At 38.9% G+C, this 22,737-nt stretch overlaps 1 protein-coding gene across 2 annotated transcripts in view; it reads left to right on the top strand.

Annotated features, from left to right (window-relative positions):
• Positions 1–22,737, top strand: part of MYO1A (myosin IA) — a 150,673-nt gene that overhangs the window by 17,679 nt on the left and 110,257 nt on the right. For both annotated transcript variants that reach the window (XM_089681053.1, XM_089681043.1), the window contains exons 2-3: positions 11,600–11,746; positions 21,792–21,907. In XM_089681053.1, the coding sequence (XP_089537179.1) occupies positions 11,621–11,746; positions 21,792–21,907 (242 nt within the window). In that variant the 5' untranslated portion in view covers positions 11,600–11,620. The remainder of the gene's footprint in view (positions 1–11,599; positions 11,747–21,791; positions 21,908–22,737) is intronic.

Genomic DNA, 22,737 nt, shown 5'->3' with positions numbered 1-22,737 from the left:
ACTTAAATTAAACTTTCTGTTTATCGCAACACCACTCTGTAAGCTGATGGTGGAAGGAGGAGATACTTACAGTCCAACTCTAGACAAATAAAAAAAATAATCCCTTGCAGTGGGGCTATGCATTTAGGTCTAGGGGAACAAAAACAAGATTTAGTACTGCTCCTCCACTCATCCTTGCAGCTAGACTGGTCCCTGCAATGTCTGCACCCCTGCTTTCTGCCTGTCTAGGGTCCTGATGCCATAAAGACCAGAATAGAGTCCATAGCCCTGCTCTGGACACGAGAATGCAGAGAGACAGTCCACCACCAGATTGTGAGAGCAGCACTTGCTGGGGGAGTATAGGAAAAAGTAAGTAAAACTCAGCCCCACTGCAAGGAATAATTTCTGATTTGCTCAGAAATGAGGTTTAAACTGGCCATACATCTTTATTTTCCTTGTTCAGTCCGCAGGCTGAAAGAGAAAAATCAATCAATTCTCCCATCCATGCTAGACAGCTTAAACAGAGGAGTTTCTCCTGTGAGCTATTATATCCAGCAACTGCTGGGACCTGTCAACCGGTGGCTCCTTCAACAAAAGGCAGTGCGGACAAGGCCATCCACAGCTGGAATTTCAGACAATTCGGTTGGTGCTGAATGTAAATGTTCACTACCAGTCTAAAGCAGGGCCAGGACAAGGGGTGGGCAGGAGGAACTGCCCTGGGCGCAATGAGTTACTGTAGGGATGGGGGCACCTTACAAGGATAACAGGAGTAGTAATAGTGGAAGTGATTGTGACAAGCAAGTGACTGCTGGACATTTGTTCCCCTAAGCTTGCATGAATGGGGAGGACGCAGTTTGGCATGGATTACAAGAACATGTATTTGCAAAGTTTTTGGCAAGTAAATACAGGCTTACCTCGGTTTACGAACGCCTCGGTTAATGCAATTTTTGGTTTATGAATGAAAATCCATTGAAAATAATGCCTCGGTTTGCAAATTTTTTTCACAATACGAACAGATTCATTTGTTTCCAATGCATTTACAAATTATTTTTTTAATCATGTCCCTGTACAGTACTATGCCCTTAAAGTGCACATTATAAAGCGTTTTGAACAGATAAGACTTCTTTTACTTTTTTCTGACCTCCGAAACGGATTAATTGGTTTTCAATACATTTACAATTTTTTTTTTAATCTTGTCCCTGTGCAGTATTTATGCCTTTAAATTGCACTTTATAAAGAGTTTTGAACAGATAATACTTTTTTAAAATTTTTTCTGACCTCCGGAACGGTTTAATTGGTTTTCAATGCATTTACAAATTCATTTTTAATCATGTCCCTGTACAGTATTTATGCCTTTAAAGTGCACTTTATAAAGAGTTTTGAACAGATAAAATACTTTTTTTTTACTTTTTTCTGACCTTCCGGAACGGATTAATTGGTTTTCAATGCATTCCTATGGGAAACTGCGTTTTGGTTTACGAATTTTTCGCAATACGAAACGTCCCGGAGAATGCATTAAATTCGTAAACCGAGGTACGCCTGTAGTTCATGTTCAGTATATATGGATTTCTATAGCTGATTAAGCTTGTTTGGATGAGATTGACATTTAAATGGGGTTTGTAAAGTTCTGTACAGCGCTGTACTATAATCTCACATTAGCCAATACTCATTTCAGGATGTTTACCAAGTACATGCATGAAGTTTCCGCACTGCAGGTTTATTTGTTCCATGCTCATAGTGTGCTGGTGACAATTCATTCGATATCCTGGATTTCACATCCTTCCTCCCAAGTGTATTTAGGTTGCTTTTCCGGATGGCAGCTATAAGAAGCATGGCTCAATAAGATTTCCTACAGTATGAAAGGGATTGTAAAGTCAAACCATGCCTGTTAGAATGTCTAAAGATATGCATCCTAAATGTCATAGAAACCATTAGCTTTTCTAAGTGTTGAAAATATGCACAATCTACGCAAGCATTTTCAATACAATGATTCTAAAGAGCTACAAATCTCTATTGGAAAAATTGTTGTACATGCAGTAGCTGATGTACACACACCTCCCAACTTTCTGAAATAATAAAAAGAGATACCTTTCAGCACACAGTACATAGGCAAAGGACATGTCCCTGCTACAGCCACGGTTACTCAAACCACAAAAATCCAATATGAAGAAAATTATTGGCTAAACAACAAAAGTTATTTTTTTTTACCTCTATTTTTCTTTTATAATGGTTTTTCAAAATAACAAATTATTATTATTATTCAGGATTTACACAGCAAATCCAGTTTATTGCAGCATAACACTTTTGGTAGTAAAATTGTAAATTTTAGTTAGAAATGTGCACATGAGACACCAACAAGAGGGACAACTGAGGCTGCGCAAGGGACAGAGGGATATGGTCTCAAGAGAGGGACAGTCCCTCTAAATACAGGCAGTCCCAGGGTTACGAACACAATAGGGTGTGTAGGTTTGTTCTTAAGTTGAATTTGTATGTAAGTTGGAACAGGTAAATTTTTTTAAGTGTAACTCCAGCCAAAAAAAATGTATCCAAAAAAGTTTTTTGGATAGCATACGGAAGGGTAACACCCCTGTAATGTTTGTTTTGCTGTAGATGTCCTTGTTCAGAAGATTTCACCTCACTTTCTGTCCCTGTGACACTTGGATTTAGAAAATTTTGGGCTGTCATGGAAACAAGTTTTGGCGATAAACCTTCAGTGAAGGCACCGTTTTCCTACGATAGTGGGGATTTCCCTTGATAGTGAATTTCCCTTCCTAGGGGTAGATTTCCTCTCACTTCCTGTTTCTACCTTCATTCTTAAGTACGAGTTGTTTGTAACTCAAATGTTCATGACTCAGGGACTGCCTGTAAGGGACAGCTAGAAGTTATGAAGGTACATTTTGTATTTTCTGTACATGAAGGCCTCGTACACATTAATGCCTCTCCCCTGGCTGAAGAATGCAATGTTAAAAATGCACCAAAAACCATGTTTTTCGACTGCATTTAGGCACCTTTAGAAGCATTCAGGAGTGTCAAGCATTTTGGCGCTTATTCATTTAATTGGCCAGAAATTGGATTTTCTCTGCCCATTGAAATGACACTCAAGCGCTAAATGTGTCTAGTGCTTCAGCATGTTTAGGCATTGGGCATTGTTTTGTGGCAAAACACTCCTTTTCTGAACGCACTTGCTCTGGTTTTTTTTTTTTTCTTCCTCTAAACGCTTGTAAACGCATATATGGATGGATACATAGGCTAACACAGAGAGGCATTTAGAGGCAATAAATTAAAAATAAAACAAACTTTAAAAGGGGCCTTTTTGACACCTAGTATGTAACCTTGGTTGTCTACAGTGTATTTTCTGCTGCAGGTGATTGTTCTGTAGGACCCATGAAGTTTTGATGAGAGAACTAGCATGCCAGTGGTAGGTCAGGACACACTTACCTCAATCTGTATAAACTGTTGTGTAAACTGGAAGTGAATACTGTAAGGGTTTGGATGGATGAGCTGTGTGCTTATATTCAGTTTTTGAATACTTTACAGTTGGAATCCATGAGTCTGTTGTGTTTGAGCAAGGCCTGCAGCTATTTTTGTTCTCTCTGAAGCAGCAGGAAGGCATCATAATAGGACAAGTTTTGTGTTCCACAAAAATGCAACACAAAGAGGTTTAAACACAGCTTCTGAATACTACACAGTTTATTTCAGTGCAAAAAGACTTGAATTGCCTTTGATTTGGACATCTCCAAATGTAAATCAAAAACCTTAAAGCAAGGCACATCTACATAAGCTGTAAGGTGGTTTGGAAAGCCAATTGTTCTGGCATTTGTCAGAAAAGGCTTTAAGGGTTTAAATAGTGAAGGTTTCTATGGGTAGCTGTTTGCTGGTTGGAGGTGTAGTGAGATGAAGGAAAAGGGATGTTGGAGAGGTTGCAGTGTGTGCAGAGGCAGGAGAATATCAGGTCAAGGATGTTGCCGCCAGAGTTAGTAGAAGTGTGTGTCCATTGTGCTGGTCAAAAGATGAGGTTAGTTACAAAATTTGAGACATAGCCAGGGTGCGAACATTTCAGGGATTTCAAAGTCACCCTGAATGATAGTGGGCATTTCAAAGGATAGAAAGTAGGGTTGCCAGGCAGTGAAGTCATCATTGAAAGAAGAAAGCATAACATCGGTTCAGGAGGTCAGTACATAACAGCATTCCCCAAAGACAATGGAGAACAAAGACAAACACAGCAAGCTTCAAATGAGTAGAGAGATAGATAGATAGATAGATAGATAGATAGATAGATAGATAGATAGATAGATAAGAAGAACTGGAGATAGAGGTATTCCAAGTCCATTTCCCTTTTATCCACTGGGTCTGGGTGAGTGAATCACATTAAAAAAGCCAGGTTTCAGTATTGGCAAGTAGAAAGCAAGGGAATAGAAACTAGACTATGTGGATCAGTGCTGATTGCAACTAAAGGAAGGTGCCAGGGTGAAGGCTAAAAGTTGTATAGCAGAGGGCCAGAAATAACTAAAGGAAAAACTTTGGGTTGTCTCCAGAAATGTAAAAGAGAGGGAATTTTTGCAATGAGGACACTAGTTCTGGTGACCTGGGGCCCCCAATTAATTCCTTTAATTTGCATGGATTTTCACTCACTTCCTGTTTTGGCTATGGGACAGGAAGTGAAAGTAAATCTACCCAATGGGACACAGATGGCAGAAAATAAACTGACAGGGGTTATAACCCTCTCCTACTCTATCCAAAATGAAAAAAAAACATTTTTCCTATAGTTCTACTTTAAGGGAACTATCCCCAGAATTTAGGAGAAATAGGAAAATAGAGGAAGTAAGATGAGAGTGAGATTTTTATGCGCACACATGCCCCAGTGTCCTGGAGGCATGTGGGTTCATAATTAGCAGGTGGTGGCGAGTGCAGTAATAGGTGGAGGATAGGAGTGCGGGTGATATATTGTATATAAGCTGAGGATGGATAAGAGAGGTAAAAGAAAGAGAGAGGACACTATTGTGAGTGGAAGAAATAGACAGAGCATATTACAGGATGAAGAGAGTGAGATTCAGACCTTTAAAAGAAAGAATAAGCGCTGGTGTTCAGAAGTTACTTACCTGAACACCTGCTTCTGTGCTGTTGCTCGGCCTCTGTTGACCTGAACTATGCTGTAACTATCAGGCACCCAACAGACAGTGTAGACATAACTGCAGCAGCGGGTGTTGGAATGCAGAGCCTTCTAGTATCGGCAACCTTGTTGCCAGTGCCCTGGATTCTGTCCTACAGGAGCGGAGACACTTGGCGGTAGCCTTCTGAAGTCATAGATGTTCAAGTGAGAGAAGATCAGCAGTGCAAGTGGTGGAACAGGAGTGGTGCATTTTCTTTTACAAGACACATTTTTGCATTTTTTTAGGCAGCAACCAGGTTGCCTTACCCAGTAAAATACCAATTTTGGGAAGTCTGACTTTTAAATTTCACCCTTCCAAATGCCTTAAAAAGCTCATAGTTAAAACAAGCCATGTCTTCCTACCCTCCTCATTTATAGTATGTTGTTTTTTTCCTAGGCTAGAGTGCTTCCGTAAATATGTTTTCTGCATTTTCAAATGTGCTATTGAATGGCTGATGCAGCATTATAACAAGGCTTGATTCTCACAAGGTTACAGGCTCTGTTTCAGTGTGTTTCTGTGTTTAATATATACCCTTATTATAATGACTGTTGTCATTTTACAACTACAATTGCAGAGCAGAGTTCACATGTGCAGTGAGAGTGTGTGATATTACTTTCTGGATGTCTAACATAAACTGTCACAATAAAATGGCTTGTTGCTATGTGCTCAGCCGTTATCTAGTTCGGCTGACTATAAATTGCACGCTATAAAAATATTACATATGAATAGAAACACATTTCTGTATCTTATTGGACATGTGTTTTCTTTTGGTGGTATTTAATCACCAATTTATTTTTTGATAAACAAACCAAAAACAACTGAAAATTTTGAAAAAAAAAGTTTTTTTTCTTTGTTTCTGTTATAAAATTTTGTAAATGAGTAATTTTTCTCCTTCACTGATGTGCGCTAATGAGGCTGCAGTGATGGGCACTGATGAGGAGGCACTGGTAGTTGGCACTGACGGGCATTGACAGGCATTACTGGTGGGCATTCACAGACAGCACTGATGGGCACTGAAAGGCAGTACTCATATATGGCACTGAAAAGATATAATAGCAAACCCAATAAAGACATTTTAAACATTTGAAAGTATTTTTTTTTCCTAAATGCAAGTAACACACTCTGACCTGTGTCCCTCTGTGGTTTAGTTCAACTTAACTATTGTAATGTCTGTGCTGTGCCCAGTGTGGGCCTCCTCAATAAGAGTACTCTTACAGTGTACAGATACTGTAAACTCTAACAAAGCATCCCCACCACCCCCTCATCAAAACCAGTAAAAGTGTTACTAAACCCAGGACCCTGCATTCACTCTATCTGGCCTGCCACAGTACACACAACATGGAAATGCAATTATTTTAGTAAATATAAACTGCTAAATACCTTTTCTCATCAGTAGTTAGAGCAGTCTTGTGACTTCAGCAGAGCACTGGTTAAAGCCCTTGACCCTCTGTCTGGACAGTGCTGGTTGGTCCTTTGCTAATCACATGCACTCTCCCAAGAACAAAAAAAAAACAACCTCTCTAGCAATATACACCAAACTGAGCATGTGCATGTGACTATGGATTCAGTCTGTATCAGGTGGTCATTTCAACAAGTGGAGGGGCAGAGAAGAAAGGATCAAACAGCCTTTTTACACATTGCCCTTAGGTTCCACCGTAAGTATAACAAGCACGCTTTACTGCATATACAGACTGATTTTACTGTTGTGGGTTTAGTAATACTTTAATATCAAATAAATGCAGACATTTAAAAGCCTACATAGCGCTTAAAGGTTTGTTAACCACTTCCCGTCTGGCCCATGTATATAAACGGCCAGACGGGAGCAGTGCAGGGGCGGGTGACCATTTAAAAAACGTCCTCCCCGCTTCCCTGCTTGTGTGCACTCCCTGGGAGTGCGCAGCACCGCGATCCGGTGCCCGATATGTCTGGAGGACACAGCGGAACACCGATCGCTGTACGGGACCTCTATGTGAGGTCCTGATCATGTGATCACCGATTAGCCAATCAGTGATCACATGAATAGTAGTAAGCAAGATGTCACTTCTGACATCATTGCTTACTACATGTGAAATCTGTGAATGATCACAGAGATCACATGGTACAAGGCTATTCACAACAGCCTTGTACCATGTGACAAGCTGTGACCAATCACAGCTCACACAGTATTTCTCAATGGCTGCAAGAATGCAGGCTGAGTAAAGGAGAAATGATTGCTTTTACAGCCTTTATGGGTGTAAAAGCAATCAGTGTAAAAAAAAAAAATCTTCATCACCCCCCACTATGGTGACACTGTACTGCTAGGGTGTCAGTATGTTAAAAAAAGAAACAAAAAAACATAAATAATATAAAAAATAAAATAAAAATGTAAAAAATTTTAGAAAAGTTATAATTTTTGGTTATAAACTAATTTGGGTTTTTTTTTTTACTAAAAAGATAACTGAATAAATTTTGGCCAAGATTTATGAAGAAAGATGAATTATTTGCAAAATTTTATAAGAAAAACACTTTTTTCAAAATTTTTGGACTTTTTCATTTATATAGCAAAAAAAATCAAAAAAAATCCCAGTGGTGAATAAATACCACCAAAATAAAGTTTTATCTGTCTCAAAAACATGCTAAAAAATTAATATGGTTACAGTGTTGCATGACCGCGCAATTGTCATTCAAAGTGTGATAGCACTGAAAGCTGAAAATTGGCCTGGGCAGGAAGGGGGTAAAAGTGTCCGGACTGGAAGTGGTTAAGCAAAAATCAGGCAGTTTCTGGCAATCTACTGCACTACAGCAATACTCCAGTGTGGTGATCCATGGGAATGAATGAAATAACTATTGATCTGATGATGTTGCACAATGCAAAGAGAACAAATTCTGAATTTCAAGTCTGAAACGTTATTGTCTTTTGTGATTGGGGGCTGGAGGATTTGCTGGAGATACACTTTAAATGTAATTGTCTCATTGTAATGGGGGTGGCAGAAGAACAAAGCTTTGGTCCAGGGGTCAGGGAGGTAGGGACACAAACAAATCTTTAGAAAGTTGGACCTCCTCTTAGTGCCTATCTGTAGACTCCCTACCCCACCATTTAAAAAAAGCACAGTTAAAAGTGTGACAAATACTCACCTTGCACCCCAGCTTCTTGTGAGCTTGCTTACTGAATGTGATATGACAACGTCAAAGGGACTGCCTCCCAGGATCTTGGGAAGGAACCCAAGTGTTGTAAGAAGATGCACAGTGGCGAATTGACTTTGCATGATGTTTGCGCTCTTCAGCATTCTGAGAGACATGGAAATGCTTCTAATGCTATTGGTTTTTTTATTTAACCATGCTTTTTTTAAATTTTGGGATGGGGGTTTAGGGAAAGCAGGCTGGCATTTAAGCAAAAAATTATTTTTAAATATTTAAAATCGCTCACAGATTTGTTTTGTTAAAAATGCCTTGCATATGCTATCTAAATAAATGAAAATGTATAGGGTAATAAGGCCTCATTAACTAATAGGAATTCTTTCCTCAAATATTTTTAGTAGACTCACATTTCCCCATACTCACTAATTTTAAGTGAACCATTGGCCAGGTTTTGGACATTCAATTATTTATAAAATGTTTACATATTTTCAACAAGCAAGAAATAAGCTTTTGCACACTAGCATTTTTTAAGCTCCTAGTACTTATTATCAGCATTTGTTTCTACTACTAGAAGCTAAATAGTGTTGTCCTATGTGTCCATGCATACTATTTTAGGCTAGTAGTGTTTTTCAAGCTTCAGCATTTAGGAGCAGAAAAAAAATTGTTTTTGCAGAGTTTTTGGGAGTGCTTTTCCAGGAGAAAAACTACTCTGAACACTCCTAAATGCTACTAAAACGCTCCTAACAATTTTTTCTACCTACATGTACAGTAAGAATGCTAGTAAAACGCTAATGCACCTAAACACTTTTATACACTACTAAAACGAGCCTAAACAACTATAGTGTGCATGGGACCTTTAACAAGTCATTGCTGACCCCAGTGAAAACCTCCAAGTCAATAACCAGTGGGCTCTGGTTGAGTTGCAGTCAGATACTTAGCAGCTTTATGTTTCCATTGGAAGGCTCCCAACCAGGGGCTGACTGACCATTTGGAAACTCGTGCACTGCCCGAGGGCCCAAGGTCAGTCAGGGGCCCCATGAGATGCCCCTGGTACCTTTTTCATAGGTTTTTTTGAGTTTGGGCAAGGACACAGGGGCCCCATGATCCCCTATTGCCCGGGGGCCCTATGAGTTGTCAGTCCACCCCTGCTCCTAACTTAAATTTGGGAGGAAGAAGAGCATGTTATACAGATGCTAAGAATTTGACCACAACTTGGTCGGAATGCCTTTGTCATTCACTGTGAGGATGAATTGCTCCACAGTACCTGAGGCTAAAGAGGTCAGTGGGGGTTTGTTTAAAACTCATTTACTGCTTGTTAAGAATATGTAAATACTTGCATGTCCCTATCATGGCCACAGGTTTTCTTGATCAGAGCACCAAATTACCCATACTACCTGTACTACATACTTGCTTCCAGGAATATGTAAACAGGTTCCCATTTGTAGTAAATTACATTATCTATCATGGTTTATTGACCTAATAATTCACACTTGCATCAAAGGAGGAGATATACTAAAACTTGTGCACTCAAAAACTGGTGCAGCAGTGCAAGATAGCCGATCTGCTTCCAACTTCAACTTGCTCAATTAGGCTTTGGCAATAAAACCTGGAAGCTGATAGTTTCCTATGCAGCGCTGAACTCTCCAATTTTAGTAAATAACCCCCAAAGTGTCAGTGAGAAGATTTAAGCAGATTTGATCAGTGAAAGCCTGAAACCTATTGCAACATATTAGAGCACCAAAGGGGCAGGTATAATGGAGATAAGTGCACATGATGAAATCAAAGCCATTCATTGTTAACAAGTTTGTAATGGCAGGATCTGTACATTTAGTGACACAAGGATGTTGAGTCTAACGAATCACAGTTATGCCACTTCAGCAAACAAACCTGCATAAAGTGTTCATGATTCATTCCGGTTACCCTGCAAAGCTCCACTAGGTACCCCTGGGCACATTCCAAAGCCTTGAACCTTTAAAAAAAAACAAGTGTAGAAATTGCTTTCACTACCTGTTAGTTTCAAAAAGCAAACATTAGTCGTTTTTCTTTTTCACTCAGTGTACTTAATGTGGAGCTTTAGGCCCCATGTACACGGGACACTTCTGAACGATGGAAACTGACTGCTGGAAAACCTAGGTTAAAAACGTCTGTTTAGCTGCATTTGCATAACGCGTTTATGTGCGTTTGCGTTTAGAAGCGTTTTTTAAAGATAAGCACAGGAGAACCTCCCAAATGCCCAGAATGCACTGAAAAGTGGTAAATTGTTAACTGTTTCAGACTGTTTCAGAGAAATACACACAGTAGAAGCAGAGACAGTAGTATGTGTTGAGATAATTAGGTGTGAGTTGCTCATTAACATTTCTTTTGTTTCCAAGGGTGGGAAAGGTGTCTGCTGGAGTGAGTCATTAAGGTCACCTGGCAGGGGGTCTTCATGAGGAATTTGAGGTGTAAATGGTCATTAACATATCTTTGGTTTCCAAGGGTGGGAGAGGTCTGAGGTGTGAATTGGTCATTGCAATGTGTGACAAGCTTGGTAGGAACATCCTGTGTTCAGTGTTTTGTCCATTTGAGTACCTTGAAAATGCTTTACATGCATTTTTCATGATGAAAAAAGGCTCTGGACAGCATTGGGAACTGGAAGAGTTAAAAAAACATTTCAGACGCAAACGCTTATAAATGCGATTTGCAGCATTTAGATGCATTTAGCCGCGTTTACAAGTGTCTTGCGTTTGAAATGCTGATAAAATCGACTGCTGAACTCAAGTTTTCTGCGTTCAAAAAAATGACTGTAAACTCAAATTCCTGTAAATGACTGTAAACGAAGATATGTACATGGACACATAGGAAAGCATTACGGTGAGTTCAGGGGCTACTGAAAAAAACACTCAGCAGCTCTTAAATGTGAGTTTATCAGCTGCAGTGTACATGAGCCCTTATACTTTTTGTATGGTAACAAGCAGTTGAAAGAGGGCATGATGATGACCAAATTACAGTAATTAGCAAATCAAATTTCATTACACTTTAAGCTCACCGTACATGTTACAGTATGACCGTATGCTTGTCTGTGAACAACTATGTAGTATGAGGGTATCCCTGATTAGATACAAATGGACTGAATACTTTAATTAGGTGGGTCACATATTATGTACTTTTGGTAAACCTAAAGGATATTGTATATTCAGATTGTAATGTGTTAGGTGAGTTTAGTGGCAGATGAATTGTTAAGGGTTGCTCTGAGTTAATGCATTTAGTACTTTATATTATAATAATAGATACTTTCAAAAATGATGATGCGTTTCTGATACTGCTGAACTTTGCCATATATATTTTTTTTATTCATATTTTATTTGTGTTAGTTTCCAGGCAGATCTCCAACAATGGATTTCAACTTATCATTTCTGGATGGCATGGTTGGGGTGGGTGATATGATTCTACTGGGCACCCTATCCGAGGATTCCCTGCTCCAGAACCTGAAGGAAAGATTCAAAAATGATGAAATCTATGTAAGCATGCATTTATGTATTTTCTGTTATAGTTCATTAATAATATTAACAATAATACAATACAACCTGCATAAAATGTTATAATTTCTACAGTAAATGTTGCCTGATTTCTAATTGTTCTATTTTTTTTTTAGAATCATAAATTCGCCGTTTACAGACTGCCACATGTATATATACTGCGGCAGGGCGGGCGCTCTGTGCTGGATCACATAAATGTACGTGATCCAGAATCTCTCAGTAGGGGCCACGTGCACGTGCCCAGTGCCCCATCTGTGCTGTGATTCGGTACAGCACAAGTCAATCAGCAAGTCCTGGCCAATGATTTATGACCGGGACCTGCTGATTGGCTTAGTGAATCACAGTACAGAGCCCTGTGTTTACTAAAACACAGGGCTCTGTAAACAGTACAGAGATGCGGCTGCTTTTTTCTCCCTGCAAAGCAGTCATCTATTAGTAAAAACAGCACACATTACACTTGTTAGGAACACACATTTAACCCTTTCATTGCCCCTAGATGTTAACCCCTTCCCAACCAGTGTCCTTAGTACAGTGACAGTGTATAGTATTATCACTGATCACTGTATAAGTGTCACTAGAGATTTTGGTGTCAGTTAGTTTCCACCCAGTGTAAGTTAGTGTCAGATTGCCCGGCAGACTATCACAGTCCCACTATAGGTTGCTGATCGCCGCCATTACTAGTATAAAAATAAAAAAATAAAAAAATACAGTATATATACCATTGTTTGTAGACGCTATAACTTTCACACAAACCAATCAATATACACTTATTGGGGTTTTATTTTACCAAAGACATGTAGCAGAATATATTTTGGTTTAAATTTATGAAGAGATATTTATTTTCCTTAATTTTTATTGCATATGTTTTACAGCAGAAAATAAAAATATTGTGTTTTTTTTCCAAATTTTCAGCCTTTTTTCATTTATATAATACAATAAATAAAAATCCAGTGGTTCTCAAATGCCACCAAAAGAAAGCTCTATTTGTCTGAAAGAAATTATATAAATTTCATTTGGGTACAGTGCTGCATTTGCCAGTCAGTGTAGCATAGTGCCTATAAGCAAAAAATGGCCTGGTCATGAAGTGGGTGAAATCATCCAGAGCTTAGTAAGCTTTCATGCTAAGTATTTCTTGGTAAATCTAAGGAAGATTTTATAATAAGATTGTAACATGTGTGGCCAGCTTATGGGTGCAACCTTTGCAGTTTGGACAGCCAGAAATGATTTGTTTGGGTTAACCATAGACATGATCATCATTCATTCTTACTGATGATGGTTGGATTAGGAGACAACCACAACCACACTCTGTAGTCTCTAGTTTTATAGATTGAAGGTTGATAATATGCAACCCTGGCAGCATTAGTGTGCATGTTTATACCACAATTGTTGCTTGGGGTAATCAAATTTTCTGACTGCTATCTCCGGTCTATGGCTAGCCGTGTAGCAATGTAACATGATATAACAAACTAGGAAAATACTCTGCACTGCTATTATCGGCATTTTAAAATTATATAAATAAATAGCTGTTATTTCAAGTAGCTACTAATGAATGATATAGACCAGGGGTGTCCAACCTGGTTACCTTGTGATCTGTCCAACTTTTTTTGCTTATCAGCTATCGTTATTGTTTGTGTATTTTATGTGTGGCCCAAGACAATTCCTCTTCTTCCAATGTGACCCAGGAAAGTCAGAAGGTTGGACACCCCTGATGATGACTGTGCAATACTACTATAAAATGATACATGATGTATAACTGCTTTCAATGTCATTACATCAAACAAACCATCCATGTAACTTTAATCCCTTCCCGCCCTCCCTGTCATCTCTTTAACCACTTCAAGTCCGGACACTTTCACCCCCTTCCTGTTCAGGCCAATTTTCAGCTTTCAGTGCTATCACACTTTGAATGACAATTGCGTGGTCATGCAACACTGTACCCATATGAAATTTTTAGCATTTTTTTGAGATTGATAAAACTTTATATTGGTGGTATTTATTCACCACTGGGATTTTTATTTGTTTTGCTATATAAATGAAAAAGTCCAAACATTTTGAAAAAAAAGAGTTTTTCTTATAAAATGCTGCAAATAAATAATCTTTCTTCATAAATCTTGGCTAAAATTTATTCATCTATCTTTTTAGTAAAAAAAAAATAACCAAAATTAGTTTATAACCAAAAATTATAATTTTAAAAAAAATTTTTTTTACATTTTATTTTTTTATAGTATTATTTATGTGTTTTTTTTTTACATACCATCACCCTAGCAGTACTGTGTCACCATAGTGACACTGTACTACTTGTGGGGGGCAATGAATATTTTTTTTCTTTTTTTACACTGATTGCTTTTGTACCCATAAAGGCTGTAAAAGCAATAATTTCTCCTTCTCTCTAGCTGAATTCTTGCAGCCATTGAGAAATACTGTGAGAGCTGTGATTGGTCACATCTTGTCACATGGTACAAGGCTGTTGTGAATAGCATTGTACCATGTGACCTCTGTGATCATTCACAGATTTCACATGTAGTAAGCAATGATGTCAGGAAGTGACAACTTGTTTACTACTGTTCCTGTGATCACTGATTGGCCAATCAGTGTTGTGTTGTAATTCCTACACCGTTCACCTGATTTGAATGTAAATACCCTCAAATTAAAGCTGACAGTCTGCAGTTAAAGCACATCTTGCTTGTTTCATTTCAAATCCATTGTGGTGGTGTATAGAGCCAGAAATGTTAGAATTGTGTCCATGTCCCAATATTTATGGACCTGACTGTAGGAGAACATTATTTGCTTCTACAGGCAAACCGCTAAACTCCCCTAGGAGCAGTGTTTTTTAAGTCAGTGAGCATGGAGCCTGAAAGGGAATCACACAGAGAGCTTAGTGAATGCGGTGAAATGTTACTTTGTAAAGAATACCCAATCAGATGCAAGGAATATATAAAAAAAAACTGCATTTTTTTTTTCTTGCACATGATTGGACGATGGAAGTCAGCAGAGTTTCTGCTCATTCACTAAGTTTTGGGGAAAATTCCCATGCGAAGTGTAACTTCCCTTGCAAAGTGAACAGCCGATTTGGCTTTTGTTAAGTAACCCCTAGGAGTATTATATTTACAGTCTATATTATCAACATCCTGATGGGGAGTAATCACATAAATTCAAGATACCAGCATATTGACTAAGTTCTGTCTATTGTTGCTGGTATTAGTTAAGTGAGTAAGCCCAGATACAGACTGCCATACTAACAGCTTGATCTCACCAAAGAATTTGTGTTTCTCTCCATTGCGTCCTGAAATTTACTAAGCTCTGCCACACAGTACAGCTCAGTCTTGCAGAGGAGGGGAGCTGATCTTTTCTCTGCTGCAGTTTCACTTTCACTTACATGTCTCCTCCCCCCACCTGGATAGTAGAAGAAAAAGCAGCACACATGTGAGCTCATCTCTCTGTCACTCTGCTCTCTCCTCTAATAAGCATGCACTTTGCACTGCAGCACACCTAATTGCTTCTTACTTCCCTTCTCTGAGTTTTGCTGTACATGGACTGCATGAGACTAATACCAAGTCAAAATTAGGTGCTTAGACTGCTAAAATTATTTAAAAAAAAACTTTGATTATGTTACTTGGAGAATTATTTGGTATTTGGAAAAACTAAAAAGACATACTTGCTGCTCAGTAATGGAATATGTTATTCTTTTGATTATAAGTATGGGTGTCATTTGAGAAATGCAGAACATGGCCATGAGTTTGTTGTGGCTGAACTGCATTGACTGCTACCCCGAACTATATTGCTATGGTAGATGCAGAAGACTCAATATTCACACCTCTGTGGCCTTGATCAGTTATTCGATCTCAGAGTTCCTAGCACCTAGATCAGATAAGATATGAGATAGTAACCCATTAACATTGCTATGTACAGGAAATCGGAAGCCTTGGTAACACATTCCCATGTTCTAATTTCCATAGAAATGAATACATATTGGTTCAGTACGAATTTATTACACGCACCCTTTATTCCCCATAGCCCTTATCCCCCATAACCTCACCATTATAATATTTTCTTTGTTATGAGTTGTTTTGGGTGAAGAGTTAAAGACGCCCACAGGGACACAATCTTTGGAATTTATAGACAAACTTCTATTGTAGACCTTGCCATCAGTCCTTGGGACTTGGTCTGAATGACAGGGTCACTGTTGCTATTTAGATATGATCTTGGATAGTTATTAAAGCAATATTAAACCCCAAAACAAAAAATAATATATTATATTGCAGCTTACCAATTTCTCCTTTATTTTATACCTGTCATTCTGGTCAGTATTGTAAGTCTGTTGTTTTTCAGCCTTCTTTAACAGAACAGTCTGTCTAGCAAAAATGGCAGTTAGAGGGTTGGGATGAACCTTTTAACACAGACAGGGGTGCTTGGAATGGTCAGCTTTTATTCATTCATGTAAAACTTTTATGCTCAAAGGTAAAAAAAAAACAGCTGCTGTAACTGCCTAAATAGTAGTTTTCAGCTTTAATTTGTCAGTTAAGTTCATAAATCTGCTAGTGCATCTAACACTACCCTCCCCAACATGGACAATTCTGCTGTCCAAAGCTGTCGCTGTTGCTACTTTATCCTGAGTGGAGATACCCTAAGACAGAAAGTGTGTTACTGGCAGGATCACTAGGCCGGATCACCATAAAGGAAAAAGGAAAACTAATGCAGCCACCATATTTAAGGATTGGTAAACTGTGATATATATATATATATATATATATATATATATATTTATTTTTCAGTTTAATCCTGGTTTAACCCCTTGACGCCGACATCACACAAATATGCGGCCTCACGAATCTGGGCTTTTTTCCGTGGAGCCGCATATTTGCATACTTGTCTTTGTGCTGGGAGCGCGCCACCACGGTGTCACTGAAAGGCGATTGGGACCCAGGACTCCCGATTCTGGGTCACATGATCGCTGTGATAGCCTCTGATTGGCTATCACAGTGATCAGTCACTGTGCAGCCTGGCCCCCTTGTTTTTTTCTTTCTGTATGAATGGAGAAGAGAGATACATTGTATCTCTCTAACTCCTGGCATAGAGAGAAGAAAAAAAGAAAAATAAATATTAAAAAATAAAGAAAAATACCTAGATCAACGTTTGATCTACTTCAGTGCCAGGGTTGGTGTTTGGGTCAAGGTCAGGGTCAAAGGTTAAGGTAAAAGGTCAGGATTTAATAAAAATTGGTATCAGTGTCAGTTAGTGTCAATGTCAGTGTGTTTTAGGTTAAAAAAAAAAGACAAAAACAAAATGCACACTATTGTTTCTGGGCTGTACTACAGGTTCAAACAACAAATAGCATACACATATATGGATCGTCAAGAGCTGGAGAATTTATTTTGGGTTGTTCTTTGGTGGTAGGTTATGGTAGTAATAAGAAACGCACAGCTAAATAAAAAAAATGATATTTTTTTTTACTATTTTGGGCCAGTTTTCCTTTGATAATAAAAAAAATTTAGGAGCTATCCATTACCATTTACCACCACATGAAAGCCCAATTTCTCCTGAAAAAATCAAGGTATAATCCACTTGAAAGTAGTTGTGATGATATGTACGGTTTTACTAACACATGTCAGCGTTGCAGAATTGTGCTTAGCCATTTAGATTTGTTTTACCCTTAGGTGTGAAGGGGTTAAGAATGTAGCTTTAGGATTGTTTGAAAACATTTTCTTTGATGTTTTCAATTGGGGATTATAAATATTATAGCAGACAGTCCTGCAGGCTAAACAAAAGAAATCTAACAGCTTCTCCCCTGCCGTCTATTGTATTCTGACAGCCGGTGCCCACAGCTTTCAGGATACATGAATAGTTAGGGTAGCTTATTGGCTGCAGTCACTGTTCAGCTGACAATTTTCCACCTGGCTCCTTTGATCTGCAGATTGAAGTTTGTTGAGCCAGAAGTTGCCTGCAGGGCTACCCACAGATCACAGTGACGGCGCTGACCAATCAGAATCTATCTGGTCTGCCCTAGAAGGACTGATGAAGAAGAGTTAGAAGGACGAGGATTTTCAAACCTCAGATATACTTACCTAATCAGCTGATCCTCCAATTGCAAGACTGGTCCCCAGTGCTCCTGCCCCCCTATATGCTAGTGTTCTTATGAATGGACTGTTCCTGATGTCATCATGCATATAGACAAGCTCTGGACATGAGGACAGCAGGAACAGACCAGCGTTGGATGTGGGGGAGTGCTGTTTTCTGAAGGATCAAAGGATCGGTTAAGTGCCCGTGCACATATATGTGGATTGGATGCGGTGTGAACTGCATCGAATCTGCATGACATGTGAAATAACATTGCTTCCCTTGGTGCCTGTTCACAGATGTCTGGTGCACGTCCGGTGTGGATTCAGAGTCATGTTTGATTTCTGAGCAGTGGCTTCAGGTTCAGGTGCGGATTACAGGCTATTGACTTTTATGGGAACTGTTCCTAAACCGCATATGTGTGAACAGGATAAGATCCTGAGCTAATCCTGTCCTGAACCTGATGGAAACCTGACCTGAATAAGTGAACAACTTCTGTATCAATTAGCTGTGAAACCTGAGCTTCAATCCACACCACTTATATGTGAATCAGCTCTTAATATAACCTTTTGGTGCGCCCCTAGACAAAATGAGCAGTTAACCCATGAAGTGCAGGCACTGCATGGGAGCAAAAAAGTTTATAATTGCTTGTTTTAACTTTTCTCTTCTTCCATGTTATTATTTGAAGCATGAAACTGATAATGAGCCAAAATAAAACCAAATATGTAACTGCTGCCAACATCCCTATAAATAGTACAAAAAAGATAGGTCAGAAAACCCCATGGGTCTTTGAGGGCAGAGAAGTATAAGACATACAATATGTTGACCAATAGTCAATCTTTATTTATAATAACAAGGAATGGCCAAACGGCCAGTAAAGCAAGATAAAACATAGTATGATACACCAATTATATGAACCAACATATACCCAAAAAGATTACGGATACACCAATGTAGATGCATGTCTTGATTGGCAGTGGTGGATTCTTCCTATAGCTCCCAACATGTTTCAGAATGAAGTTCCTTTCTCAGGGGAAATTACTGGTGTAGTAGTACTACAATACAAAAATGTCATATCAATAAACATATAATGAAAATTACAATGTATATTCCAGGTTGTAAACAAATGTAAAACACGACAAAACAGTGTATGCAAATGCCTCCATGGATAAGAAAACGTGCAATTATTGCGTGTATCAGTGTAACTTGTTTCAAAATTGACGTCTACAGAAAGAAAGATAGTAAGACCACGATCAAACAGAGGGTCTTCAGATTAATGGTGTTCACATCTCCACATTTGACAAGGCCACTGCAAGGATCCCAATGAGGCACCACCTATATGAAAGGCCAATCTATATAAGATACATAAATCAACTACAGTTTGGCTCACTAGCAAGTAAACACATACGGTATAATAAGGGCCAAAGGTTAGAAGTTGTTAAAAGTGATAGTGATGAAGTATTAGTGCTATGGCACGAAAAGTCCAAAAAATATAACATAAAACTAACACCTGCAAATCGCATGATAGATAACATGCCAAATGGGTGTCAGCAAAAAATATGCACCTATATCCTGAGTATAGCAATGAAAAACAGCTATATTAAAATAGAGAGCATCGTACCTGGTCACATAGGTGTATCGATCACCATGAAGGTATGTCCAGCAGGGAAGTCAAAAGGTTAATGACTAAATGGTCGGTATATATGGGTAAAGAGAGGGGGATGCTCCTCAAAAATGGCCAGTGGTGTCCCTAGAACAGGGAATGCACGCCCACTGCACATGTGCATCGCAGTGCAGCATGCAACCTATGATCCCCAGACATGGCGGTGCGCAGCGTCACCGTGTCAGACTGGTGCATGAGGACTTCACGCGTCGCCACACCTAAGGGTGCACGGTCTTGACGGCCACTGCACTGGAAATCGGCACACAATGACAGAGGCCGAGAGGGTAGGCTCCTCCGCCAGGTCAGGTGACAAAAAATGGTCCCCCCCCGTGAAAGCCAAAGGCAACTGGGACCCCGGCAAACGCCAGGCAGTGGACCTCAGAAGAAGGAGGGGAAAGTAGGACAGAAAAATTATATAGCGTCCAAAAGCATATAAAGGAACACATACACAACTGATAAAAAATATATATATATGTGATGGTAATAAACACATGAGAGGCATGTGCACACATATGAAAAGAGTGAGACATATGAATTTGAAATATTGTATCAGAACAAACACTGATTTTTAGTTTGTATACAGAAATATATGGACATTCACAAAAATAAAAATAACAGCATCTATCCCATGGTAATTACATGGTCCTTCTGGACCTGAAATGGATCATATCCAATGCCAAAAACTGTATATTGGGGGTAGATGTACTATGAACCAACGCGGCATGATACCCTAATGGAAAATCTGGATCTTTTTTGCGTATGGTAGCTATATGTCGATAAATACATTTCCAGAACTCTAGTTTAGTCTTACCCACATAAAAAAAACTACATTCACAGGTAAGGAAGTATTCAACACCTGATGTTTTGCAGTTGACATAGTGTCTGGGATGAAAAATCATCCCGTTGGGGAGCCCAAAGTGAGGTCTGATGTCCATAAAGGAACAATAGGCACAAGACCCACATCAGAACATTCCCATTCATTTTCATGGGTCGTCTCTAGTGTCTTCCAGATATTCACTATGAACGAGCTTGTCCCCTATAGATGGAACCCTTCTATATGTGATAGCAGGTTCTTCAGGTACAAATGTACCCACCGATTTGTCCATGGTGAGTAAACACCAATACTTCTTTAGGATCTGTCTAAATTGATTGTGTTGGGCGGAATATTTAGCGATAGTCCTGTTTGTTGGTTCTCTTAGATAATAATAAATCCTGTGGAGATACAGAACAGGCCCGTCTATAGGCTTTCTTTAAAGAGGTTTATGTATAGCCCCATTCAAGGAGGCGTGATCGTAAATGGTCAGCCTCCCTGCGGGATGATGCATCATTCGAGCAATTCCATCTCACTCACAAATATTGACAGTATGGTATAGGTGAGGGGTTTGTGGTGGTGCCTCACTGGGATCCTTGCAGTGGCCTTGTGAAATCTGGAGGTGTGGACACCATTAATCTGAAGACCCTCTGTTTGATCGTGGTCTTACTATCTTTCTTTTTGTGGATGTCTATATTGCAACAATTTACACTGATACACGCAATAATTGTAAGTTTTCTTATCCATGGAGGCATTTGCATACACTGTTTTGTTGTGTTTTACATCTGTTTACAACTTGGAATATACATTGTAATTTTCATTATATGTATTATTGATATATTATTATATTGCAGTACCACTACACCAGTAATTTCCCCTGAGGAAGGAACTTAATTCCAAAACATGTTGGGAGCTATGGGAAGAATCCACCACTGCCAATAAAGACATGTATCTACATTGGTGTATCCATAATCTATTTGGGTATATGTTGGTTCATATATTTGGTGTATCATACTATGTTTTATCTTGCTTTACTGGATGTTTGGCCATTCCTTGTTAATATAAATAAAGATTGACTATTGGTCTTTTAACATATTGTATGTCTTATACTTCTCTGCCCTCAAAGTCTCATGGGGTTTTCTGACCTTCTGGTCATATCTTTTTTGTACTATTTGAAGCATGTTATCTTTTGCAGGCCATACATGAGAAATAAGATCACTGGAAAAACTATTCATTTTGAAGAAAGGATCAAAGCTTCTTGAAATCGATTGTACTAAACCATAATTTTGATCTTTGAATATTTTTGTTTTAATTAAAAAGGGCTATTTTGTATTAGCAGAAAAATGTAAATAACATTGGACTGAATTAGAATTTTTTTGTTCTGTCAAATGATCATTGGAAATCAATAGTTACTCATTGTTATGTGTGTGGCCACCATTTGAGTCTGCAAAATGACTATTATTTAACTAACTACATTCTTTATCTTTATTCCCTGCCAGACATACATAGGAAATGTGGTTATATCAGTAAACCCCTACAAGCAACTTGCCATCTACACCCCTGAGAAGATAGAAGAGTACAGGAACAGTGTTATGTACCAGCTGAAGCCGCACATGTAAGTGGGTTAAAGGGAAATGAACATGGTTAAATGAAACAGCTTTCAGGTATTCTGCACATGCTGCTTCATTACATGTTTGTGTTCTGGAGATAATAGTATTTTACTTACGGGCTTCTGACATTTTTCACAGTAAAATCCACAGAGCAGGTACTGTTGTGGGGATAATTAGATGAGCTTTAGCCAAAATTGTTTTCTTATAGTTTTGATTTGATTGTGGAAGTCCTACTATTGTTGTTCCAATGGGAACATATCCATCCACCTTTAATCCCAGCACAAGAAATTAAAGAGAGATGGGCACTTTGACAGAAAGGCACAGAGACTAAAACCTGAAAAGAGGAAAATAACGCTTCCCTCCTCTACTAAAGAAAGGGGGGTTGTTTGTAAGGGATCTGTATTGGACTGAGGTTCTTGCCATGCTAGCCCAGGTCCCACCCTGTTTCTTCTTGGATGGGATAGTCACTTACCTGTTATTTGGAGATACTCCGCCGTATTGTGTCACTCTCTTGGCCTGAGGTCAACCTCCTCCATATTCCTGGCCCCAGGACTGTTACTCAGAATAAACAATTGTCCAGTCCAGTTGCATTTTAAATGTCTTAATCCACAACTCAATCACCAGTTTGTTACATTTCATATAAATACAGTCACTTTACATCTTAGCTTCCATTAATCTGACTCGCTGAGTAGAATCATAAGTGCAAAGCACTGTTTCTCCATAAGTGACTTCATATAAGTGTCTTCACTGCCAAATACCTTTTGTAGCCATCTTCCCAGATGTTACTGTTTCCTATCACAGATGTTCCACACACATTTACGGTGTACCTTTCCTT

This window comes from Staurois parvus, unplaced genomic scaffold (genome assembly GCF_062004578.1).
Source record: "Staurois parvus isolate SC_StPar_1 unplaced genomic scaffold, SC_StPar_1.0 ptg000017l, whole genome shotgun sequence".
Taxonomy (NCBI): Eukaryota; Metazoa; Chordata; class Amphibia; order Anura; family Ranidae; genus Staurois; species Staurois parvus.
Note: the sequence above shows the minus strand (reverse complement) of the source record. Positions and strands in the feature narration are given on the sequence as shown.